The sequence below is a fragment of the Amphiura filiformis genome, chromosome 12, assembly GCF_039555335.1.
Source record: "Amphiura filiformis chromosome 12, Afil_fr2py, whole genome shotgun sequence".
Taxonomy (NCBI): Eukaryota; Metazoa; Echinodermata; class Ophiuroidea; order Amphilepidida; family Amphiuridae; genus Amphiura; species Amphiura filiformis.
In genome coordinates, this window is record NC_092639.1 from 3,407,784 (window position 1) to 3,435,532 (window position 27,749).

The window sequence follows — 27,749 nt, forward strand, 5'->3', positions numbered from 1 at the left end:
CAATGTAAGGACACTAAGAATCGCAAATTTCAAAACAAGGGAAACCGTTCGAAACCGCAAAATATTAATCACACAAAAAAATCCACTTTTACAGTAAATAAATCATGAAAAGTTCACTATATTTGCTGTTTGTAAAATCTTGTGATGTCAGCATTCTAGCTACAAAGTTCCTTCATTTCCAATAGACGATTAACAATACAGTGACCACTGTGTATGAGAATGACCTAGACAGCAACTGTATGCTGAAGTCAATCAAACCTGTTGATGAGGTCAAAGGTCACAACCTGTTGATGAAGCTGATATTGATCACTGGTATGTCAAGTTACAATTACAGCGCTCCATTTATTCAAAGTTCAAAGTTCATAGTGCAGAGTTCAATCGATGCTGCTAATGATAGTCAATCATTAGCTATCTTCTCATCTCTCTTAGTAATTTGTCTTATTCAGGGTGACCCAAATCTTGAGCCCTAAAATTAATATCAATCATAACCCATTCTTCACTCGGTTTAAAATCAAGTTATAGTTTTATCAATTGTCACTTGATTTCCTCAACATATTTCAGCACTTATTCATTCCATTCACCGAATCCAGTCAGTTTATTGTTTATGAATACAAGTTCAAATCAATTAAATAATCAGCCAGTACTGTTTCAAACTCGAGTACTCCCCATGTCGTCTCTCTTGTCACATGACAAATCTTGAGTATCTTTCATGCCCCTGTTCTCCTTCATCAGTGTCATATTTTGTTCAATTTTCTTCCCTCAGTCATAATGTCTAGAAATCCTACTCCATCCACTGTTAAATCTCTTGCCACATGACATGTCACATGACAAATCTTGAGTAGCTTTCATGCATCTGTTCGCTTCATCAGTGTCAGATTCTGTTCACTTTCTTCCCTTTATCATCACGTCTAGGAATCCTAAACCATCCATTGTTAAATCACAGTAATCATTATTACAAGATATCCATCCATATCAATCAACACATAAAATAATTTCCAGTTTGGATAAGACGGGAACAACACACTTTGTAAATTGGTACTGCTATTATGATATCATCACAATATGTACACGGATAATGATGACATCATCCATTTCAGTTTATGACATCAAGACTCCACACAAGCATGGTGTGTTTCCATACCTCTGGCTTGATTGGTAAGAGCTATTGCTAAATAGTAAATAGGAGCTCAATTCATTTTGTGATACAGCCATAGTTGGTTTTATACCCACGAGTCGCCAGCTGGGGCGTGTCCTACGCTGAGGCTAGGTGGCGCTGGGCTATGGTCGTAATCATCTGCGTGCTCGTCCATGCTGTGACTTTCTGTCTTTGTTGACTTGGGCATAAACGGCGCCACCTTTTGCTACTTGAGGCTGTGGTAATTGCTGGGGAAGGAAGAATAACAACAAGTCAATAAGTGATCACAATATTTCTTTCTTTGGGTAAGTAAAATTTCCCTCCCAAATGTCAAAATCCCTTAGGCTTATCCCATCGTAAGGGAGATCTTGGCATCTGAAGAAAGCTAACTGTGAACCTCATAAACTCACACGGATATCGGATTTAATTTTCATGTATTAAAATGAGTACAAACAAGCCTAGTGTTGGTTCAGTGGTTCTTAAGATAGTTCTTGAAATTTTGAGAAAATATATCAAAATTTGTACTTTTTATGTTGATGCCTATGGCCAGCATGCAGTAAATTAATTAATTATATACAATAAGAACTTGCTAAGCAAAGCATGAAACGCTAAGCATGAAACGCAAGATACCGTGTTTCATATAGTGATGCAGAATGGTGAAACCATTGTTAAAAGTTTTGTGAAAAGTGTGAACTTTGGCTCAGATGTAGTATTCAGTCTGGTGAACAATTCTAAGGGGAGGGCCAAAAATATTTTGTCCAATATGGCCGCCATAGAAGTCATCGAACTTTATACAGGGAAACAATACAGGAACAATTGAGACCATTTTGATAACAATTGGAGCAATTTTTCAAATTTGACCACTGTAGAGGTCAAACCTTGACCTTTGACCTTTGCTTATAACTTGAGAACCGTACATCACATATATATATAGGTCAAACTACATGTATACTTTTTCTGAATCCTTGTGACAGGAGGAACACTTTGGTATGGTTTGTAACTCAATTTGAACAACTTTGAATTTTTCCCTGTATAAAGTTTGATGAACTCTACCCGCCATCTTGGAATGAATTTAATTTGGCCCTCGCTCCAAATTTGTTAAGCATATAAAAATTAACAATTTTTTTGCTATGATTCACCATTCTACAGCACTAATAGGCTCTGATCAGCGCATTTAGGTAACATTGGCAGCAAGTATTTGCCATACGACTGAGCAGTTTTGCCGTCTCTTGTCATTCATTACAAACACCACCTGGTTTATTATACAATGCCAAAAAGCGCCCTCTACCTACCTGTCCAAACATGGGTACACCTCCGACTGGTGGGCCTCTTCTAACTGGTCTGTCTGGTGTATCACTAGGGGGCTCTCTTCTATCCACCGATGCGTAGGGCATTTCACGCATTGGAATATCCTCCCGTGATTGCTGTGTCCCTGTTAAATAGTAATAGGAGTGTCATTTGATGAAATGAGGTGATGTGTCATGTTGCAAAGGATTCTGGGAATAGGTAAGACACCTTCTTTGGCAAGATCTGTCTAGACAGTTCTTAACCCCAAATAAACACATCCAATAAAGAAAGACTCCACTACTTTGAGAGGCCATAACTTTGGCCCCAATTTATTTAAAGTTGGTCTTAACCCTGGAATTAAGTAAACTTTTGGGCCTCATAACTGCTACACTGTTAGTATATATAAAAGTATACATATTTAGAATGTTTAAAATTACAAGAGTCTGTTAGGTTAAATTTGGGCAAAAATGATTTTTGACCCAAATTTTTTCAGGCAACATATTCAGCGAAATTTTTTAGAAACTACTACATATTTTTATTATCTAGGAAACGTTTTTTATTTAAATTTTGATCAACTTCACCAAAATGGTTGAAATTCGGGCAAAAAAACAGGCTTCTTTGTGATTCTTTTTTGTGTAAAATTGAGCGTTTTTCAACCATTTTTGGTGAAGATTTAGCAGTTATGTGGCCATAAGGTTTCCATAATTCCGAGGGTTAAGACCAACATTAAAAGCAATAAAATTGATATACGTGCTTGGAGAATTTTATTAACTGCAGATGGATATTAAACTTGTGTAAAACAAGATTGGAATAATCAAAAACATAATGACTGAATGATATTTGGAAATTTGGCGCAATTTGAAAAGTTGGAAATCCAAACAGATTATACAGTATGAAAATGCATACTGTAACACGTTGCACTCCGCAGGATATCGGATATTTCAACTAATCACAGCTGAGTCTATATACCCCGTGTGCTATATGCAAATATCTCATTGAAAGAGATCCAGTGTAAACACCCAAAACTGGATCCAAAATAAATATCAGCTGTTTAATGATGACACAGGTGGTTTTGTTAACATAAGCCTCATCTTGTGATTTGAATTGACACACATCAACTTATTTTAAATCACAGATTTGACATTCACTTCCAGGGTATGAGATTCTAAGTTTCAAATGCACAAAAAATTATGACTGCTTTGAGTAAATTATAGAAACGTGTGAGAATTGTGTACTGAGATTTATCATATGTGATGTGATCAAGCTAAATGGTTCCTTTAACCGCTCTATTGATTTTGAGATATAGCCAATAAAAGTATTCAATTTTCTTTGTATTTTACTGTTCTAAGCAATACTAAGATGACTATAGATATATAACTGGAACCGTAAGTTCATATGTGATGGAGATTTCAGCGAATTAAAGTTATGAAAATGGTACTTAATTTTGATTTAGCTCTACAAATGACTCAGAATACACCCAAATGTATTCAGAATACACCCAAATGTTTCAGGAAAACACCGCCCAATGTATTCAGAATACACCAATGTTTCAGGAAAACACACCCAATATATTCAGAATACACCAAATGTATTCAGAATACACCCAAATGTATTCAGAATACACACAAATGTATTAGGAATACCAAAATGTAATAGAATACACCCAAATGTATTAGGAATACACCAAAATGTATTCAGAATACACCCAAATGTTTCAGGAAAACACCGCCCAATATATTCAATATACACCCAAATGTATTCAGGAATATACCCAAATGTATTAGGAATACACCCAAATGTATTAGGAATACACCAAAATGTATTCAGAATACACCCAAATGTTTCAGGAAAACACCGCCCAATGTATTCAGAATACACCCAAATGTTTCAGGAATACACCCAAATGTCTCAGAAATACACCCAAATGTCTCAGAAATATACCCAAATGTATGCAGTGATCACAAGAATATTATTATTAGCCAATCACTCCAATCACCTGCATCACAATGTAATATATGTTATGAATATATGTTGCAATCAGTACCCAATTCAGTTACCATTTACACTTCAATCCGATACAAACTGTCACTTTTAAGTAATCAATCAATCAATGAACCAATCAACCATTCAATCAACCGACAAAACATACAAAGTCCGAAATCAACAATTGTCAAATATATCAAGTGCAACTAATACCAAATTTATATTTTCCAAGTGTAAGAATGAAGCCATGAGTTCATGCACTATAGTCTGTCTTATCTCAAGTTGAGAGTAACGCCATGTTGGATTTTGTAGTGGCAGATTTGATAGTGTGTGCGTATACACACGCTTAGAGGGGCGATTTGTTCATATGCTGTGACACGTTAACCGCATAAACACACTCATCCTAATCTGCACTGAGAAATCCAACATGGCAGGCCACATGGCTTATTCTCAACTTGAGATGAGACTAGTAAAGTTTACATGCATGGTTAAACTGTTACCTATCACTGATTCTGTGTTTCTGCTTATTACATAAAATATAATTGCCACCTCATCTAAATTGGACTATTCTGAGTCAAAATCCATACACTTCTGTGGAAAACATGATCTTAATCTCCCATACAGAGGGGTGTATATTTTAAATAGAGTCACCCATTCAGGTAACTCCATTTGAAATTCACACCCTGTGTGGAAACGTAAGGTCATGTCTTCCATAGGTGTATGACTTTCAACTAGAATAGCCCAATAATTCATTCAGATTAAGGTTGGTCTGAACCCTGGAATTATGGAAACTTTTGGGCTTCATAACTGCTAAATTATTAGTCTAAAGAATATAAGTATACATTTTAAGACTGGAAATGACTTGCTGAATTCATCTGTGAGGTCCAATTTGGGCCAAAATGCTCATTTTTTGAGAAAATCCCCAAAAACGGGTTTTTTGGCCCACATTTTTTCGTGCAACGTAACAAAAAAATTGTTTGGCCACTAAATTTGTTTTATTAATTTTTAAAACTAGATAAAAATATCTAGGACCGTTTTTTTATTTTTTGAATTTTGACCAACTTTGAGAAATTTGCACCAAAATGGTCAAATAATGCAAAATTTTCAAAAAAAATCATAAAAAGCCTGATTTTCTACCAAATTTCAAATATTTTTGGTGAAGTTGGTCAAAATTCAAAAAAATGAAAAAAGGTCCCTAGATATTTTTATCTAGTTTTTAAAAATTAGTAAAAAAATTTTTTTGGCCAAACAATTTTTTTGTTAGGTTGCATTAAAATTTGGGCTAAAAACCTGCTTTTTGTGATTTTCTCAAAAACGAGCATTTTGGCCCAAATTGGGCCTCACAGATGAATTCATCAAGTCATTTCCATTCTAAAAATGTATACTTTTATATTCTTAGACTAATAATTTATCAGTTATGAGGCCCGAAAGTTTTCATAATTCCAGGGTTCAGACCAACCTTAAGAAGCAAATGAATTATGACATAATAATAGCTGTGAATTAATTTGTTAATTGTGTCTACCTTCGCTATAACCACTCAAGGAATCTCGCTCTTCACGGTACGAATTAGGATCAAGCGCTTCGGAATACGGCTCATCAGCTGCACGCACAACATACGTGTGAGAAATCACGCACATACGTACGGCAAGGATCAAATCGGCAGTAAGAACAGGTCACATGCAAAAGGGAGTAGGAAAAATAAAGTGTTAAAAGAATTCCAGGTAGGTGGGTGGGTGTAGTAGCAGGTTATATACAGTGGTTGAAAAGTAAAAGATAAAATAGCATAGCAGAGGATTAGAGAAAAATATATATGGTTATTAGTGTGGTTAACTCATGCAGGCATGGATGTACTTTAATGGGCTATGCCCGTTGAAATCCATACATCCCCTATGGAAGACACAACCTTAATCTTCCACACAGGGAGGGTGAATTTCAAGTGGGGTTACCTGAAAGGGGTGACTCCATTTGAATATCCACATCAACGGTGTGGAAGATTAAGGTTACGTTTTTTCCATCGGGGTGTATGGATTTCAACCAGAATAGCCCATTGTTTAAATACAGGGCACAAATCAGCTGCATGCATATGAACAATGCTTCTGCTGAACACTGTACTTTAGAATATTACCATGCAATGTCTAAACTTCAATTGACATTTTTAAAATAGATTTTTTACTGTAAAAGTGGAAATTTTTGCGGGTGTAATTTTTTGCTATTTGCCAATTTTGAACCGTTTTACTTGTTTTTAAATTCCAATTCTAAGCTTCTTTACATTTACCTATACACAAAAGAAATATTTTGTGTTGGTAATTTTCAATAAGGCTGTCAACTTTTTGGAATTGTGTGGCATGAGACACTGTCAAAGGGACAGAATTATTGTTTGCCGACTATAATTGTTCATTTCCCCCATGATTATTTGAGCTAGGGTGCTCAAGGATCTAAAAAGTAGAGGGACAACAATTTATTTTTACCATGTGTGCCATTTTGTGCAATTTTACAACCTTGGTGAGAAAGTGCCCAAATGCATGACTGTCAAACTAAATGCTAGGAAAATAAATTAAAACATAGTGCAAAATGTCCACTTTTACATTATTTGTCAAAATCTGTCACTTTCAATTTTCAAAAAGTTGATCAGATTGTGTCACATATGGGGCTAATATTTAATATTTGCACAGATGTGGTGCAAATAGTATTATTCAAATTGAAATCCATACACCACTCAGATGGAAAACATGACCTTAATTGTCCACACAGGGAGTGTGAATTTCAAATGGGTTACCTGAATGGGCGACTCCATTTGAAATTTACATCCCCTGTGAGGGGGAGATTAAGGGCATGTCTTCCATAAGGGGAGTGTGGATTGTAACTAATAGCATATAATTCACTGACTTCCCATATATAGTGCTTAGCTTATATTTCCCCATACACTGTGCTATTTAATTAGGGCCCAAACCTTATTACCAGAGTGCAGATTGTACCAATTCTGCTACACACAGGGCTAGCTTGTTTCTTTTTGTTTTCATAATGAAACTGTCATTAATATGTATGACATCTTTGCCATCAAGGAAGGGTAACACTTGATTCTCATACTGCAATGGACTATTCCAGTTGAAATCCATACACCCCCCTATGGAAGACATAACCTTTATCTCCCGTACAGGGGGTGTGGATTTCAAATGGAGCCACCCATTCAGGTAACCCCATTTGAAATTCACACTCCCTTTATGGAAGATTAAGGTCATGTCTTCTATAGGGAGTGTATGGATTTCAACTGGATTGCCCAATACCAAAATCACTGGCTATGACTTGGCGATGTCATTCATACGAATCTTGCTGAGATAGCAATAGTTTGTCCCTGGTGAAAGTAGGGATTTAATAATTATTCTGACTAGATAGGAGTTAGCTAAGCCAAGCTGATACAGGACACACCATGGTAATAAGGTTGGGGCCCTTGTTAATTTCCAAAATAATATACCAATATATCATAATCCTGTACCCAGGGTTACAGACTGTCAGTTTGCATAATAATTATATGCAAATTACTTATGTGTGATTATTTAATTAGTTATTATTATGTTGAGAGTAGGATACTAACTAATTCTGTCATCAGTCCTGTATGGTATTGAATTGGAATCAGTGCTATAACCTGGAAATGAAATCACACCTCATTATTGATAACCAATCAATTATAGGCCAGTATCTACACTGCTTATCAGAAAAGAACAGCACTCTCTTGATCAGGTCAATGCGGGCACCCAGTTAATGAGTGACATACAAGGAGCTTTGTGTTCCCTTTGTGAGTGCCGACCAACGCTTTGACACGTAATTAGCCAATCACATTACCGGTCTCTTGTTATTATTGTGAGATGAGTGAAATGCAAACAAGTGCCATTCTTCTCTGCTAGCAGTATAGTACCACGTTTTTTTGCACCGCGACGGATGTTGCACTTTTGATTCTGTGCAGCAACTATTAGTTTTTCGCCAAAAGCTTTAGCTCTCAGCTCTTTTCCAGACGACACTGTGGAAAATTTGCCACTGCATCTGATGCAAAGAGCTATTCCATTTAAAATCCGCGTTCCCACTGTGCAGGAGTATCAGGCAACTTTATTTAAAACTCACCAACCCTCAGGTTGAATCTTTCTCAGAGGATGTATGTAATTCAAATGAAGCTGCTTAATGTGCTCATTCCATTTGAAATTCATACTCCTCTGTGGAAGGTATTTCCAAAATCTTCCAGAGTATAATGAAAGACATAGATAAAAAGACTAGTTGTCTGACGTCAGGGCAAAGGCGTGACGTGATTGGTTGCCGACCTGCACAGTACATCATTTTCTGTCTAGTTGTCAGAATTTCAGATGCGATTTAGTTTTTATCTGTCTTTTTGGTTTTTAAATGGCTTAGCCCAAAAGAAAAATGTTTCCTAATATAATACGTTCCGATTCTAGTGGCACCTCATGCATATTGTCCTGGGTAAGATTAAGCCAATGACTACTAGAGGGGCATCAAAACTAGCTCCACAGCATTGTTATATTGATTTTTCAAAAGTTAAATGCTAATACATATCACATCAGTCATACCATTATTTAAGTGAGTTAAATCACAATCAGGTCATGGGCCAGGTTATGGGTCAACTGACAAGCCTTGTATAAATAAACTATATAAACTTTTATATTGCTATTGACAAATACTATACACAACAATCTTTAATCAATAACAGTATTTCATTATTTGCAATAACACCACACCACACTGCACTGCATAGAGTAAGTTCATTACATCAATCATTTTTCATACCACTCACCTCTTTGGTAGTCCCTGTTATAGCCTAAGTCCCTCTGTGGTGCAGTCCGCCTATCATATGAGTGACTATCATAGAGTGGTGGCGCTTCACCTGATCTAGGTGGTCCTGGTGAGTAACTGTTGGGTTTATCTCTAGCTGGGAGGGTTGAACTCTGGTATGGTTGAGATGACGGCCCTAAAGAGGAAACAACATGAAAGATTATATTAACATTAAAATTTATGTCTAATTGATGTGAGGTAGTACCCGATGTGTTGCCCGCCCACTCACTGGAGACGTACAGCTTTGATGGGTTCAGGGTGGCTAGGGTTAACACAGCAAGAGTATCAGTTGTAGAAATTGCAGTTTGTTCATTACAACTTGTTCGATTCCAGCCTTGACCTCTCCATGACCTTTTCCTTACCATTGACCTCCCCAAATTCTTCACTTACCATCAACAGGGACCGATCCTGATCTCTGCTGCTGCGATTCTTTAGGTGTTCCTGATGTAGGCAGTGTGTTGAAGCGTGCTGGTGAGCCTGTGGCAGAGCTAGATCCACCTTTACCAACAGACCAGAATCCTGGACTGAAATGCTGTTCATCATATCCATCTTTCTTGTACAGGACACGCAGGTCTTTGAAGCTCCACATAGTACTCAGCACCTGGTAAGGAGTTATGATATGAATATTCATTTGTTTTATGCTGAAACATCATCATCCAATTCCGGAGAGCTTAAAACGGTTTTTTTTTTTTTTTGGTTTTTTTTTTACAAATCTGACATAGACCTTTTCATATCGATGTTTTCCGAAGTTTGTTATGGATGACCCCGTTTACAATTCTGGGTCATCAACGCTAACACAAACGCAACTATTACGTCTGAACACAAATCTGTGTGAAAGACACGATCAAGCGTTGGGTATGGCTTGTGTAAGAGATTGATATTTATATTGCGAAGACCACACAAAGACCAATCAAATGTGCCGCAGACGAAAACTATTTGCATTTTTCGTTCTTTTACTTTCACATTGTGAAGTGCCAAATAGTGGAAGTGTTAGTTCAATACTTTTAGAAAATATTTCTCTGTGATGACTCATGTTGATTTTGGCTAAATACGTTGTATTTTCACTCAAAAAGGTATATGTGATTCCGCTTGATCCATGGTGCGCCAATTTGACCCCCTAGCTTACTGAATAAATACTGTGTTTTTCCGATCTTGATTTGAAAAGGTCTATAGAAACCCTGAAAATGATGTTATATTCAGCAGACAATGGCACAGCCTATTGAAAGGATTCTGTAACAGAGTGTGTGATTGGTTCCCACGATTACACTCCCCAGTAGTGTAAAGATCCAAATATATCAACATTAATTTCTTATACATGAAGATCTTTCAATCGATCAAGCAATGAATGAATTACTCAATCAATCAATCAATCAATTGCTCAATCAATCATTCAGCTTACCTGGAATGCAGCCTTGACAACGACTGGTGGGTAATTAGCTCTATTTTGAGTTATTGAGACAAGTCTGTCTATACCACTGGAATCACGTAATGATCTGAAAATGACACACACAAAAATTTCTGAGTATGACTTCATGTAAGGTGTTATATAACCATTAATGTTTACTACCTCATTTTACCAATAACACTGTTATAATGACTTACTTGAGTTTTCATCATTTTTAATTATGACTTAATATCAGGTGTTATTAGAAAAAGATTTATGCTCATCACATATCATTTACCACTTATCCAGATATTACTGTTATCATGACTTACTTAGAGTTTTCAGCATTTCTGAGTATGACTTCATGTAAGGCGTTAAGGATGGCAGTCAAGCTGTTATTAGATATGTTATCATGACTTACTTGGAGTTTTCAGCATTTCTGAGTATGACTTCATGTAAGGCGTTAAGGATGGCAGTCAAGCTGTTATTAGATATGTTATCATGACTTACTTAGAGTTTTCAGCATTTCTGAGTATGACTTCATGTAAGGCATTAAGGATGGCAGTCAAGCTATCATTAGATAACTGTTTCTGTTCATTATCTCTGGGTGGTCCTCCTGGCAACCTTAACACAAGGTCTCTCATTGCATATTTGCCTATAAATTTAGAGAATTTAAAAGCAAGAGGTTAGTATGAGGACACAAGGAACATAACATACAAAAATGCATGTAGTGTAAGGCAATAGAACCAAATTAATTTGATCTTTTGATCAACCATCGATGCTTGGTTGAACCTCATTATTTATGAAATCAGGTATTTGACTATTGTTAATTGTGATAACTGAGTCTTTGCATGTAATGATATTGACTGATACAAATTTATCATTATTTCTGATTTTAGTTGAGAGTCATTAATAACAAGTATCGAAGCAGCAACAACGGTCCATCCAAAGATCAAACAAATTTGGTTCTGTTGCCTATAACCAATCATAATTATCATCCTCATCACTCTCTCAATTGACACCAAACGCTTGAAAAAGAGGATTTAAGCATTTCCCATAATCCACTGCAGAAATGGTGTCACCAGGATGTGATTTTTTAAAATTTATGTTGCTTTATTCCAATTTTTCAAAAATGATTTTTCTCAAAATGGAAAAACAAAACAAAAAAACCATCACCATGTGCAGGGTTTCATCTGCTAACTGTAGATTTAAAATTCCATTGAATTCTATGGGAAGATGTTATTTTGAAACTGCACTGAGAGGAAAGAAACTGCTGGTAGAGAAACCCAGGATTCACATATTACAGAGGTATGAGAATACATTTCAATGAAAAAACAGGAAAATTCTGAAAACAGGGGAAAGTGTGTAAAATATGGCAAAAATGCTCAAAAACTGGCTAAAAAGAAATAAAAAACACAGAAATTTGGGAATAAAAAAAGGGATTCCTGTAAAAAAAAGAAGAAAATTCTCATGCCTGCATAATATAGGCCAATTAGATCACTGCTATCCTCAATGTCGCCTGCTAACTGAATTTTAATGATTTTGAGTGTGTTCTAATTCAGCAATGATAAACTGTCAAAACAGTCAAGTTTCCTTGCTTACCTATTAGTTCTTTATTCCTAGGATCCACCGATAAATTTCTTAGCGCCCTTGCCACCGCTGCGACTACACGGTCATTTTCCATGCGCAGAAGTTCTACCAACACTGGAAGACCTTTGTCTTTACGCACTTGTGACCTCACAAATCCACCCCACTGAAAAACACAATCAATTCAAATGATTATTAGGACAATTATTGTAACTAGAATTTCACAGTTCACTGCTTGCTCGTTTCTCGGTTTATGAGATATTGATATTTGTATGTATACACAAAATGAAAATTTTCACAAAGTGGTGTTAATAACACTATTCTTCCAATAAAATCTCTTTTTACCGCTTTTCAGAGACTAATGCGTACCACAAAATGAACATATGCCGCAGCTTTGAGACACACTATTTATTTTCTTGCCTTCTTGAGAAGATGAACAAATAAGTCATTGTTATGCTTATGCGCTGTGGTCTAGATGTAACTGTTACAGCGCTTTATAAAAGAATTGTGTATGTATGTAAGTCACTTGGTACATCCGGGATTCGAACCTTGCATGCCAAGGACATGATCACCCAGCGGTGGCCACAGGGGTTGCACTGGCCGGTATTTTGTGGTAATTTCAGGTGTTAGGGTTAATCAAACTTATTTAGTTGGTACCCATTTTCTTTACTTACAATCCAATCTCCAGCAGATATATTTTGCAGTGTTCCTGCTGCTGCCTCTAGTGTGATTGGATTGGAGCACTCAGACAACAGGGACAAGTATGGTTTCACCATTTCTGGTTGCCATAGCAACTCGGAGCCTCTGGCTGGTTCTGTGCGCTCTGGTAATGGGCCATTGGTATCCATTGTACTTTTGTTCCTGCAATAAACAAAGAAATATTTATTAGTTTGACAAAAAGCAGAATTTTATTTGGTCTCTTTGTTAAATTCAGGTTATGCATAAATCTCTCCTTTTTTTTAAATTTTAAAATAAGTGGTCACACAAGTGAGATGGTGAGGGCAGCATATCATTTATTTAACTGTGAAATGTATTTATTCTGTGTGATACAGGATGTATCAAAATGATTTGCACCCATCAGTTTCCAGTGATTTATGGACAAGACTGCTATATCAAAATGGAACATTGGAGCTACATTATTTTATAGATGAGTGTTATGAAAGCTTTTAAATCTAGAAATCCTGGACATTTCAAGAGGATCCAATGTTGCATACTGAAGAACCAGGCTTGTCAATAAACACCAAAACAGATGGGTACCAAACGTTTTGATAAGCCTGTAAGTGAGTGAAAGAGAGTGCATAGAGGGCTAGTTAACAGCAGGGGGAGCCGGCTTGATGTCATCATTGGCTTACAACTTAAACACAAAACTATGTCAAATAAATACTAAAGGTGTATTTTGTTATCAAATGATATGTTACTAGTCTAACCCATTGGGGTGTCATACGACACCCTGTCCCTGTAAAGTATGGTTTTTCATGCTTTTCGTGTGTGGCTCTGATATGTTATGGTCTTTAAATTTCCTCAATGATCACAGTTGAGTAGATAGCTCAGCCTAGGTGGTAAGGTCCTCGCTTGTCACACAGATATTCTGGGTCCAATACCCGGTATGTCAGGTTTGATTTTTCTTATTTTTCTATCCATTTTAACCCCAAATTGTTCACTTTCATGTGAAAATGTACATTTTGCATTAGGATATATATTTTGTGTCTTTTTTTCTGAAACGGTACTGCATGGGTGTGAAAAAGAGCCAAAAATGCACCTTGGAAAAACAATGTACAGGCAGTGTTGACATCACATGTCTGTTTTTACACAGCCGTGACGTTAGTCACGGCTGTGTCTTTTTTCTTACAGGTTCTTTCTTTCTTTCTTTCTTCTCTTTCTTTCTTCTGTCAACCTTTACATTTGCTCTAGCACTCACATGCTTACATCGATTTTGACCTAACTTGGTCACAATGATCACTGACCGTGCCCCTACATGTCACATGAAACTCGTGGGGTCAAAGGTCACGAGGGGTCATAGGGGTCAAAAACGTGATTTCAACTAAAAATGCATCTTCTCCCACAACTTACGTGGGACAGCGAATTCCCACTTGCACACATGCATTGTTATTACCCAGTGTCTATGTGGTGTACACAGATTTGGGGTCAACGGTCATTAAGGGGTCACTTCCGGTATAAAACGAAAAACCTTCAAATTTTTTTATTAGCTAAGTAAAACATAGCACAGTAACGGTATGTTCACATATGATCCGCAGTCACCCAATGTATATGTGGTATTTTTTTTATTTGAGGTCAAAGCTCATTAAGGGGTCACTTCCGGTATAAAAAGAAATACCTTTAAAATGCATCTTCTTCCACAGATCCTGTAGGTCAGTGACGCCACTTGCACACATGCATTGTTATTACCCAGTGTATATGGGGTGTACACAGATTTGGGGTCAAAGGTCATTAAGGGGTCACTTCCGGTATAAAACGAAAAACCTTAAAATTTTTTTTTATTATTTGCTAAGAAAAACATAGGACAGTAACGGTATGTCCACACATGAATTGTGGTTACCCAATTCATGTGGTATATTTTTATTTGGGGTCAAATGTCATTAAGGGGTCACTTCCGGTCCGAGACGAAAAACCTTCAAAATGCCCCTTCTGCCACAAGTAACATGGCAAAGTGATGCCACGTGCACACATGCGTTGAGATTAGCCAATGTCTATGGGCGCTTTCATATATTTTGGGGTCAAAGGTCATTAAAGGGTCACAACACGGCTGTGTTCGTGGTCTTAGACCACAGCTAAGTCTAGTTGATTTTGATATTGGCTATTGCCATATTAAAATAATCGCAAGAGCAAACAAACTCAAATAATTGTTGTAACTTACATTGTTCCTGTGTTGCCTGTGTTAGCTGCCATGGCTTTTTTCTTTTTCTGGTTTCCAAAGCAACCAGAACTTTCAGCTTGTGGAGCACCTATAAGCAAAGAAAATAATGAAATTAACCAACAAATATGTGTGAGTGTGTGTGATGAGGAGGGGATGATGGACATTTAAATTCCATTTTAGCATTTTTCCTCTGTTTCCCATCAACCCAAAATGATGTTTTACTTTCTAACAAACAGTTGATGTAAACCTACCCTTCTTTTTTGACGGTGAATCTCTGGCCGGTGACCGCGATGGTTTTGTGATGGCATCGGGATGATTGGCCTCGTTGGCGATTCGGAACGACAGGTTACGCAAAATACACAGCACATTTTCTACAGCCTGTAACAAACAAAATATTATAAAGACAAACACAGAAAAAAGAAGACAAAAAAGACAATGAGCATAGACAGCATTGATTCAGTGATCTCAAAAAATGCATAGATATAATAATCTGAGACTGAATTGATTAAAAGAGCAACTTGAAGATGGAGATCGTGTACTAAGAGCCCAAAATCAAATGATAATTAGTGTCTTTACGCTTGAGTGTTACAAAGGTTCATGCCCTCACCGCACATTAATGGCACATGTTACATGCAGAATGCAAACCACAACGCACTTTGAATTAAAGTTTACGGGGTGCATAGGTACACTTTTTGCCCTCCATGAGGCGCAACCCAAACATGGCGGAGTTGGTACTGTACGTTTTGACTTAACCCCATGAGAACTACCTGCCTATTGGTCAAAAAGAAGTTTTCATTATCATTGGACCAATCAGCAACATGGGGGAGGGAATTAGAATAATTTCTCTACATAAATATAAAAAAATTGGGGTGATTTTCAAAGCTTCATTCTGATTGGTGATTAAAATGAAGATATCATGTAATTGATCAATCAGAGGCAATGTTAGATTGGCAGGTAGTGTTCAGGGGGTTAAGAGGGTTGTCAACTTACCTTATTATCCATATCATTGGTATCACTGGATGATTTGACAGCACATTTCAACACATAGACAAGTGTATCCACTAGACCATGACATTCCCTCATCTTACCCCTCGTCTCAAATCCTGCAGAACTTGTATTCCTGATAAATAAAAACAAACAATGCATTGGGTGATCACACAGTTTCACTTGTTTTGTAATAAATCTTGACCAATGAGCCTATTTTCTTTATTAAAAAAAGTGTTCTCAATTTTATGTCCTAAGAATTTTTATATATATTTTTGCTGAACCATGAAATGGTATCAGCCTATATGAGTGAATGTTACTAGCTTACTTACTTACTAGCTTACTAGCTTACTTACTTACTAGCTTACTTACTTGCTAGCTTACTAACTGACTAACCATTTGGTCTGAAATGGACATATCTCGAAATGCCACGAAGGTGTAACCCCCCGAGTGGTGTCAAATGGAAGAGAAAACATTAAAGAATATAATAAAGAAACACAGGGGGTGCTACTGCTAATAGTTTTAAAGTTGTGGTCCATTTTGATTCAGAAGTCGCCCAATTGGGCTACTAAATCACAGATTTGCACTGGGAGACAGCTTGTCTGCTATTTTGATAACAAGCATATTGTTTCCAAGAAGGTGAAGTAAATATTGTGAAATTCCCAAAGTATTATTAAAACAGAGTCAAAAACCACAGTAAGGACCAAACTGGACATGTCTAAGATCGCCCAGTGGAATAGCCCCTTTTGTGGTTAGTATTTAGATCACAGGAAATTACAGTGTCCCATGATGCATTTATGAAAATACACACTAAGGGTATGTGGTAAATGCTATAGTTGCCTCTTATTGCGCAATAATGGTGAATACTTGTGCGGTGGGGGCTTGGTGGTCAAATGTTATTCCTTCCCATGATGCAATCAATACATACACACTAAGGCTACAAGGTAAATGCTATATAGTTGCTACCAACATGTTGAAATATGTCCGATTGAGCTACAACCTAGTACAAATAATCCTTGATATAAGGGGATCATGAAACATCATCCGAGGTCATCCAAGGTCAAAGGTTAAAACTGCTCCGATGTGGCTGTAACTCTGGGGAAACAATCCCCGGCACTTGGGGAGTATGAAACAGCAAAGGTCATCTGAGGTCAAAGGTCAGGTCAAATTTAAAGTTGCTCCGATGTGCCTGTAACTGGGGGAAAACAATCCGCGGCATTTGGGGAGTATGAAACTGCAAAGGTCATCTGAGGTCAAAGGTCAGGTCAAATTTAGAGTTGCTCCAATCGGGCTGTAACTTGGAAAAAATGATCCCTGACACATGGGGAGTATAAAACTGCAAAGGTCATCTGAGGTCAAAGGTCAGGTCAAATTTAAAGTTGCTCCGATTGGGCTGTACCTCAGGGAAAATGATCCCTGACACTTAGCGAGTATGAAACTGCAAAGGTCATCCAAGGTCAAAGGTCAGGTCAAATGTAAAATTGATCTGATCATGCTGTAACTCAGGGAAAACAATCCCTGGCACTTCCACAAGTATAAAACTGCAAAGGTCATCTGAGGTCAAAGGTCAGGTCAGATTTGAAGTTGATCCGATCGGCCTAGGCCTATACCACAATATTCTGTCGAAGTCACATGGTTCAGCTATGGTGCGGTAACCGCTCTAGTTTGAGTTGTGAGCTAAAAATTGCCAGGTCTTGCAATAATACAATTTTGACAAAGGGTCATCATTAGTCTGATACAGGGCTGCATTTCAATTAAGTTTGTTACGAGTCGTACTTGACTCAAGGCCAAAATCACCTTTTACCCGAACTCACACGAATGCACAACACAAATACACTGTTTGATTATGCTAACAAAATCTAAGTCTTTAATTGAAAGCATGTTATTATTGATACAATATATGACAACAAATGCACATACACAATAATCAAATAATCACTCTTTAACTATCTAGTACTTAGCCAGCATTCTTCTTCTTGGTGATCATAAAGTTCTTGCAATGTTCTGGACGACTGATGTAATATATCCTTATTCACTTGTCCTGCGAAAATCAGCGAAGTCCTTTGTACACTTGCATTGATAAATCCTTATGTATAAAATCCTCATACGAAAATGGTGTTACTTTCTCCCAAGTACTAAACTCCTTGCGTCGTTCTCCAAACACATTCGTAACTCCTTGCGCAGTTCTCCAAATCACTTTACTCCTTGCGCTGCTTTCTCCAAACTTGGTGCTATTTCCACCTTTCACACAATATCTTCAGGAAGCAGGACTGCGATGCAGTTGTCCCCACTTATTTTGATAGTTGCGTTGAATCAAAACACCAGACTTCAGCAAGTCGACAGAAGAATATATTTTCCTTTCTTGGAAGAAGTACGTTCTTTGAAGTATTCTAGATCTTCTCCGACAACACTGGCAAATAGTAGTACTTTGACTACCTAAATGCAATTTCCTTTCTTTGAAGGAATTGGACTGTAAGCATATTAGCTAGCTAGCCCAGATCAACACTATCAACTGTGACAATAATTGTGTTTACATTTTCTTATATATCAAGCATGGGAAAAACCCCATTCTATTATGGGCCATTTACTACCTCCACACTATGCTCAATCTGGGAAATTCCCAAGTCTTACTTATAACATTAACCTTTCTCATTACATCACTTCCTTAGGGAATTCCATTACATCACTTTCAGGGGGCTTCCAAATATTCCAAATTAGATATGATTCAACTTGTTTTGCTCAATTTGAGAGGGGAATTCCCCCAAAATGTCATCACTCATGTAACTTTGTAAACAAAGATAAATCATCAAATTAAATTACTGAGGGCACATCACAAGTTTAACACATCCTTTCCTTAAAGCTCATAAATCCCCCTCTAGCTCACTGTTAATATATACGCCGATGGCATTGCAGCTATCTTGGATATGCGAGTGAGGGAAATCGTAATACAATTCGTCGGCCGCAACACATAGTGGCGTACGCGAAGGAAAAAATACGTCTCCGAGCAAAACGTTTTTGAAGGATATGCCACTAGTAAAGGAGTCAATACTCCTCCACTGTTATCTCTTAGTGGCCCAATTCCATTTGAAATTGAAGTTTAAGGTTCAAACTATTAAACTGTATCTTTACTAGTTAACAAGGAAGAACTATTATTGGATAATAGCTAGCTCTAAACCTATACGCCACTATGTGAAACGGAAAATTTGGAAAATCGCTCTACGCCACTATGTGTTGCGACCGACGAATTGCTACATAAACATTCCTAACGATTATTCCTCATTTCTCATAAACAGTTTTGTAATTCACCCTAACAAGATGGCCGCTCATGCCATGGCAGGAAGATCAAGAATACGCCCATATATGGGTTATACCCAGGTTACACTATTACCACTCTCACCTTAGACATCCAAGATGGCCACTCATGCCATGGCAGGAAGATCAAGAATACTCCCATATATGGGTTATATACCCAGGTTACACTATTACCACTCTCACCTTAGACATCCAAGATGGCCGCTCATACCATGGCAGGAAGATCAAGAATACTCCCATATATGGGTTATATACCCAGGTTACACTTTTACCACTCTCACCTTAGACATCCAAGATGGCCGCTCATGCCATGGCAGGAAGATCAAGAATACTCCCATATATGGGTTATATACCCAGGTTACACTATTACCACTATCACCTTAGACATCCAAGATGGCCGCTCATGCCATGGAAGGAAGATCAAGAATACTCCCATATATGGGTTATATACCCAGGTTACACTATTACCACTCTCACCTTAGACATCCAAGATGGCCGCTCATGCCATGGCAGGAAGATCAAGAATACTCCCATATATGGGTTATATACCCAGGTTACACTATTACCACTCTCACCTTAGACATCCAAGATGGCCGCTCATGCCATGGCAGGAAGATCAAGAATACTCCCATATATGGGTTATATACCCAGGTTACACTATTACCACTCTCACCTTAGACATCCAAGATGGCCGCTCATGCCATGGCAGGAAGATCAAGAATACTCCCATATATGGGTTATATACCCAGGTTACACTTTTACCACTCTCACCTTAGACATCCAAGATGGCCGCTCATGCCATGGCAGGAAGATCAAGAATACTCCCATATATGGGTTATATACCCAGGTTACACTTTTACCACTCTCACCTTAGACATCCAAGATGGCCGCTCATACCATGGCAGGAAGATCAAGAATACTCCCATATATGGGTTATATACCCAGGTTACACTTTTACCACTCTCACCTTAGACATCCAAGATGGCCGCTCATGCCATGGCAGGAAGATCAAGAATACTCCCATATATGGGTTATATACCCAGGTTACACTTTTACCACTCTCACCTTAGACATCCAAGATGGCCGCTCATGCCATGGCAGGAAGATCAAGAATACTCCCATATATGGGTTATACCCAGGTTACACTATTACCACTCTCACCTTAGACATCCAAGATGGCCGCTCATGCCATGGCAGGAAGATCAAGAATACTCCCATATATGGGTTATATACCCAGGTTACACTATTACCACTCTCACCTTAGACATCCAAGATGGCCGCTCATACCATGGCAGGAAGATCAAGAATACGCCCATATATGGGTTATACCCAGGTTACACTATTACCACTCTCACCTTAGACATCCAAGATGGCCGCTCATGCCATGGCAGGAAGATCAAGAATACTCCCATATATGGGTTATATACCCAGGTTACACTATTACCACTCTCACCTTAGACATCCAAGATGGCCATGCCATGGCAGGAAGATCAAGAATACTCCCATATGGGTTATATACCCAGGTTACACTATTACCACTCTCACCTTAGACATCCAAGATGGCCGCTCATACCATGGCAGGAAGATCAAGAATACTCCCATATATGGGTTATATACCCAGGTTACACTTTTACCACTCTCACCTTAGACATCCAAGATGGCCGCTCATACCATGGCAGGAAGATCAAGAATACTCCCATATATGGGTTATATACCCAGGTTACACTATTACCACTCTCACCTTAGACATCCAAGATGGCCGCTCATACCATGGCAGGAAGATCAAGAATACTCCCATATATGGGTTATATACCCAGGTTACACTATTACCACTCTCACCTTAGACATCCAAGATGGCCGCTCATACCATGGCAGGAAGATCAAGAATACTCCCATATATGGGTTATATACCCAGGTTACACTTTTACCACTCTCACCTTAGACATCCAAGATGGCCGCTCATACCATGGCAGGAAGATCAAGAATACTCCCATATATGGGTTATATACCCAGGTTACACTATTACCACTCTCACCTTAGACATCCAAGATGGCCGCTCATGCCATGGCAGGAAGATCAAGAATACTCCCATATATGGGTTATATACCCAGGTTACACTAATACCACTCTCACCTTAGACATCCAAGATGGCCGCTCATACCATGGCAGGAAGATCAAGAATACTCCCATATGGGTTATACCCCGGTTACACTTTTACCACTCTCACCTTAGACAGCCAGTAGCATTACGGAACGTCATAGACCACGGCACACCACCGTTGCCATGGAGATCATCCATAGTCCTATCTGGTGACCATCCAGACTCAGGAATGATAACGTTGTTAGTCAGGACCGTTAACCCATCGTCAACTATGACCTTCTTAAGTGGCTGCAATTAGACAAAAACAACAACAAGTGTTATGATGAAATGAAAGCGTTGTTAATAGTCAGAACCGTTAAACCACCATCAACTGTTACTTTCTTAAGTGGCTGGAATAAGACAAGAAAAAGAAGTGTTATAATGAAACCAGAAATTTGGATTAATGGGAAAGACAATCTACTGTACAAAAATTCATTGATTTTCTTATGATTGAGACCCAGGTACACTTCATTACTCTGGTTCACCTTGAGTTCTGTAGATACGTAGGTGCTTATTTCGCAGGACACAGTATCAAATTGCGTACAGATACATCTATCCATTTGAAATCCATAAACCCCTTATAGAAGACATGACCTTAATCTTCCACACAGGTTGTGTGAATTTCAAAAGGGGTTACATGAATGGTTGACTCCACTATCTACACCCCCCTGTGTGGAGGATAAGGTCATGTCTTCCATAGGGGATGTATGGATTACAACTGGACTAGCCCAACTGACTTACCTCTGCTGATGATAAATTCCATAGTGTTCCCGTCACTAATTCATGTGTCTGAAAAACAAGCCACAAATATGAAAAAAAGTTGAGTACAAACCAAAATATGGATTAGTCAGTGTTCTACTTCGAAAACCTAGTGTTTATGCTTTCTATGTGCTAAAAAAGTAAACAAAGTCCGTTGTACAGAGAAGAACGGCAGTTGTTTACATTTTTAGAGCGTGCAGAGCACAAACACCCCCTCTTGTAAATGCTGCCAAGTGTGGAGGTGTGTGTGTTTTCCAACTGGAGAGATTCACACACCCACATTCAAACTGGGGAGATTTTTTTACACAAATCTCACAGAAACCGCCATACTGTGGAGGTTGCTCTAATCAGAAAATGACAGGTGGTATACCCCCCTCTATGGCTCAAAAACCCCATTTTTGAGGTTATCTTCAACTGTGGAGCTCCACGGTTGTTAGCAGACTCCACAGTGTGAATGTGACAAAACACACACACCTCCACAGTTAGAACCATTTACAAACGCACGGAAGTGGGGTTCTGATTGGCTGAATCAATCATCTGACAATCAGAGCAACAGACCGATAATCTGATTATGGGTCAAAACGTTGGTCAGCGCAAATCGGCGCCCTTGAAGGAAATGCAAAGCTGCGCGTATGTCGCTCATTAACAGGGCGCCCGCATCAATCTGAGCATGGGACTGCCATTCTTCTCTGAAACTGAGTGTAAGCAAGTGTCGTGGGTTATAATATTGGGTGTACCAGTTCTATAAATCTAAAAAGCATTAAGGGTAGACGAGGTATTGTTGGTCGAAGCAACCTAAAAATCCATTTTCATTATATAGATTAATATATTATTGAAAATTAACACCTTGATGTTTTGCAAAAGTTCATTCTACAATCGTATACATTGCAAACTTGCTTAATTTATCGTTGATAATGAGTTACGTACGTTTTACAAAAGTGTTGTTGTTTCAGCCCTCTTTACAACGTAACTCAAGAACCGCAGCACCTATAAAAGTATATTTGTGATATTTTAATTCTTCTACATGCTCGCTATGAATTGAGCAATGCAGTTTTTGCCAAAGCTCACTACCATTCGTAAGATGCTGTGAACTACCAAATCACAACAGTTTAAAATAATTAATAACCTTAACTATGATATTTATAGGAATTACACATTAAATTACAGAGCCCCTTACCTCAGGATCTTCTGATGACCTCAGCAATCTGACAAGACCAGGAATACCACCGGCATTTTTAATTGCAACTTTATTCTCTTCATTAGCCTTACCAAAGGAGATATTACGCAGAGCGCCGCATGCGCTACGGTGTATCTCCCTTGTAGGATTACCAAGGAGTTCTACAAGAGATGGGACTCCACCAAGACCCCTGAAACAATAAACATAATACAATAAATGATAGCAAATGGTTTGATTGGGCTGTTCCATTTAAAATCCACACTACCCCGTGGAAGATTATCTTCCACAGGGGGAGTGTGATTTTCAAATGAAATGAGCACATTAGGCAGCACTATTTGGCTTTCATACACCCTCTGAGAAAGATTCATCCTGAATCTTTCACAGAGGGAGAGTGAGCTTCAAATGGAGCTGCCTAATGTGTTCATTCCATTTGAAATTCATACTCCCCATGTGGAATATATTTCCAAAATCTTCCACAGGGGGAGTGTGGATTTTAAATGGGATAGCTCATTGTGAGCATATTTGGAATAACTCATTTATGATAAAGGGAGTATCTTTTGTTTGAAGTAAACATGTTATACCATTTACCAGGGTCCCTGCACCTTGAAGCAAGGACTTTCAAGGTCCAAAAGCATGATTTTCAAGGACTTGCCACAACTCAAAAATCATGATGCCGCTCTCCATGCGGCACGACATAACTAAAGTGACCGCTCCTCTCCACTCCCTAATTTTGTCAAAATTATACTTTTGGTAAAATTCCAATTTTCAAAGACTTTCAAGGACCTTGTGCAAATTTCCAGGACTTTCAAGGCCTTGAAAAGGTGTTTTCTAATTCAAGGACCACAGGAAACCTGATTTTCACAATACATCCATTTTTGAAATTTTTTTATTGTTTTTACCAAAAGTCAATGATGATAATGCACTAAATTAGTAAAGTTTATTTAAAACTATAATAGTTTACTTGGGATTTGTTTAAATTAGGTTTGTACTCATTTGAATGCACAAGTAGGATTTCCCAGTGGCATATTCGAACCGCGCTTGGCAACCTAATCCTGCGGTGCGTATACATACATACGCATATAAGGCTGATTTGTCTGTACTCTGGCAATGCAACTGTATTCAATGCAGTGATTTGAATCTGCCACTGTAAAATCCAACATGGCATTACCATCAAGTTGAGACAAGATGCACTATAGCCACTTTGTGCACAATTCCCACCAAAGTATACAATTTTCTGCGAAATTCCTCCATTATAAGCACTTTTCCTTGCAATTCCCTGACAAAATTTGCTACTTTTTTCATGCAATCTGCTAAATGTGTCATTTAATTGCACCCCCTACAAAATTTGTTAGGCCTTGGTAATGATCACATACAACCTACCTGGTTTTATTTTTCATAGCGTCATCGCCGTATGTGAGATGTTGTAAATATGCTGCTGCATTAGCTACAATTGCTTCATTCTGATGACCCAAGTATTCTATTACTTCTTGAAGGTCTGGCGCCCTCCAACGGGGATCTGAAATTACGCAACGAAAAGAAAACAACATGTTTAGATTGCAAGGTTTATAGAACTACAGATTAGCTATCCAAACACCTATGGAAGACATGACCTAAAATCTTCCACACAGGGAGTGTGAATTTCAAATGTGGTTACCTGAATGGGTGACTCCATTTGTACACCCCTGTGTGGGAGATTAAGGTCATTGTACATGTCTTCCATAGGGGGTGTATGGATTTCAACTGGAAAAGGTCAATACAAATGTATAGTAATAACAAAATCTTAAACCAGCTCAAGTTACAACAGAGATACAGCTGAACATTCTGTGTATCCCTTGTTTTAACACACCTTTTCGGTTTATCCAGAAAGCAAATTTAACCCTAACTACATGCTCATCAACGCAAATGTCATCATTGTACATGCTGAACTGCACAGTAACAATGTACGCAACGATGTGATGTATTTAGCGTTTAAATTGCGAAGGCTTTCAGGATTTTCCGAAATGGTCTTTTTTGTATTTATGGGTTAATCAATTGAAAGTCTACACTCCCCTTGTGGAATATTTGGAAATATCTTCCACAGGTGGAGTATGAATTTCAAATGGAATTAGCACATTAACCAACTTTGTTTGAAATTCGCCACTCTCTGTGGAAGATTCATAAATCTTTCTCTCTCAGAGGATGTATGACATTTAAATGGAGCTGCCAAATGTGTTTATTCAATTTGAAATTCATAATCCCCTGTGGAAGATATTTCAACTCCTTCCACAGGGGGAGTGTGGATTTTCAATGGAAAACCTCATTATTTATGGGTGCAGGTGCTGATGTCATGGTTGTTGAATTCAGTGTCTGTGCGCATGCGAGTACAATTTCCACATGATTGAAAGTGGAATCATACAACATCCACATTCATCCCTTAACTGCAGACGACAAGTTTCAATTTTTAAAAAAATTTTCAATTAAAACATTTCAGAATTGTACATTTTTATGACCATATTTGGAATCAGCATAAAATATGCATTAAAATGAGTACAAACAAGCCTATCAGTGGTTTTTAAGATAGCTCTTAATATATTGAGAAAATATCTCAAAACTTTATGTTGAAGCCTATGGGTAACACACAGAGTAGTAAAGGGGAGCTGGGTTCAATTTTACCATATGCTATCCCCCCATAGTTCAATGTCATTGGCTCCTACTCTCCCACCAAGGAAGTTATATTATAGACCTTTATGGGAGGACATTTTTTGACAATAGAGCATTCTATGAGTGCATGGCATGGTGTGATAGTTATGTGATTGCTCACAGTAATCACCTATCGCATTGCTCTTATCTGACACAGCGTATTGCATGCGGTGTCTCTGCGCATTCCAATATATGCATAATACACATTTCAAATCATGAGAAATTGATTGGTTGAATATGTTTTGTCACACATCTTTCTGAACTAATTTCCGAACATTTATGATCAGCAGAAAAGGTCTATTATAAATTCTTGTTGGTGTATAATTTATGGACTCAAGGTTTAAGGTTCAACTATGATTTGTTATTAGAGTACTTAAATTTGTGTTTACTTAACACTCTTTTATATAAAATTTCATGAAAAAAATCTCTGAACCCATAGAATATCTTAAGGAGTTTCTAATAGTGTAATATACCTAATGAGGTAGAATCAAAGAGTTGCGATACTCTTCACCCTATCCTGGACACAGGACAAAAAAGGTGCCTGTAGATGCAGACGTGTTTAGGGGGATTTACAGCCCATACGCCGCAGGGGTGGTTCCTGGTTGTTAGTTCTGTCATGGGTGGGAATACCTCTGGAATCATCAAACTAGTGCTATATAAAATAGTTATAATAAACTCTGTACATGCATTCTATGTTGGTTTTTGCAAAACTACTGGTGTAGTCACTTTTGGACCATACAGAGCACTATTAGGATATTTTTTTTGATCGAATACCCTATGAGTTGCTCCTGTCCCCTGAAGGGGAGTCTCATATGGTTTTGTAGGATTCAGCAAGGTTAGGGTTCTATCATCGTACCAAGTAATATATCATACAACACTCTACTACTGTACTGGATAAGAGTTGGTTTTATGTTTTCAATTTAACAGATTACGTTAGGATTAGAATAAAGATTGAGCTATTAGTATTACAGTGAAATTCATCTACATGGAAGACATGACCTTAATCTTCCACCCAGGGAGTGTACATTTCAAATGAGAGTGACTCCATTTGAAATCTACACCCCCTGTTAAGGACATGTCTTCCATAGGGGTGTAAGAATTTCAACTGGAATAGCTCATTATCACAGATCTGGATGCTTATTTGTACTTAAATTCTAGTTAAGAATTCATAGTAGGGATTCAAAGATTGAATTCAAGATATCTCAAGATATTCTATACTAAGATGAATTGACCTATCCCACAATGCAATTCTAGTTAGGATTCAATTAGGGATTCAAAGATTGAATTCAAGATATCTCAAGATATTCTATACTAAGATGAATTGACCTATCCCACAATGCAATTCTAGTTAGGATTCAATTAGGGATTCAAAGATTGAATTCAAGATATCTCAAGATATTCTATACTAAGATGAATTGACCTATCCCACAATGCAATTCTAGTTAGGATTCAATTAGGGATTCAAAGATTGAATTCAAGATATCTCAAGATATTCTATACTAAGATGAATTGACCTATCCCACAATGCAATTCTAGTTAGGATTCAATTAGGGATTGAAGGATTGAATTCAAGATATCTCAAGATATTCTATACTAAGATGAATTGACCTAT

General features: G+C 37.8%; 1 protein-coding gene across 4 annotated transcripts; it reads right to left on the minus strand.

Annotated features, from left to right (window-relative positions):
• Positions 1 to 435: 435 nt before the first annotated feature.
• LOC140165667 (catenin delta-2-like) lies at positions 436 to 24,970 on the minus strand. Of its 4 annotated transcripts, XM_072188964.1 has the most exons (17): positions 24,839 to 24,970; positions 23,459 to 23,648; positions 22,264 to 22,311; positions 21,611 to 21,771; positions 16,078 to 16,207; positions 15,339 to 15,465; positions 15,088 to 15,175; positions 12,887 to 13,073; positions 12,228 to 12,378; positions 11,136 to 11,280; positions 10,641 to 10,734; positions 9,632 to 9,842; positions 9,204 to 9,377; positions 7,998 to 8,048; positions 5,928 to 6,005; positions 2,428 to 2,567; positions 436 to 1,383 (listed from the first exon to the last, which is right to left on the minus strand). In XM_072188964.1, exons 1-17 carry the CDS (start codon positions 24,853 to 24,855, stop codon positions 1,291 to 1,293), a joined length of 2,085 nt encoding a protein of 694 aa, XP_072045065.1. In that variant the 5' UTR covers positions 24,856 to 24,970; the 3' UTR covers positions 436 to 1,290. The 4 variants fall into 4 exon arrangements, with proteins under 4 accessions (XP_072045065.1, XP_072045066.1, XP_072045067.1 ...); XM_072188965.1 differs by lacking the exon at positions 7,998 to 8,048; XM_072188966.1 differs by lacking the exon at positions 5,928 to 6,005.
• Positions 24,971 to 27,749: the final 2,779 nt, after the last annotated feature.

Bases quoted from the DNA above. Each gene is read 5' to 3' on its own strand.
- LOC140165667 (XM_072188964.1), bottom strand. The intron at 21,772-22,263 runs GTAAGTCAGTTG...GTCTAATTGCAG, and splicing joins GGAATTTATCATCAGCAGAG to CCACTTAAGAAGGTCATAGT. The intron at 1,384-2,427 runs GTAGGTAGAGGG...TTCCTTCCCCAG, and splicing joins GTGTACCCATGTTTGGACAG to CAATTACCACAGCCTCAAGT.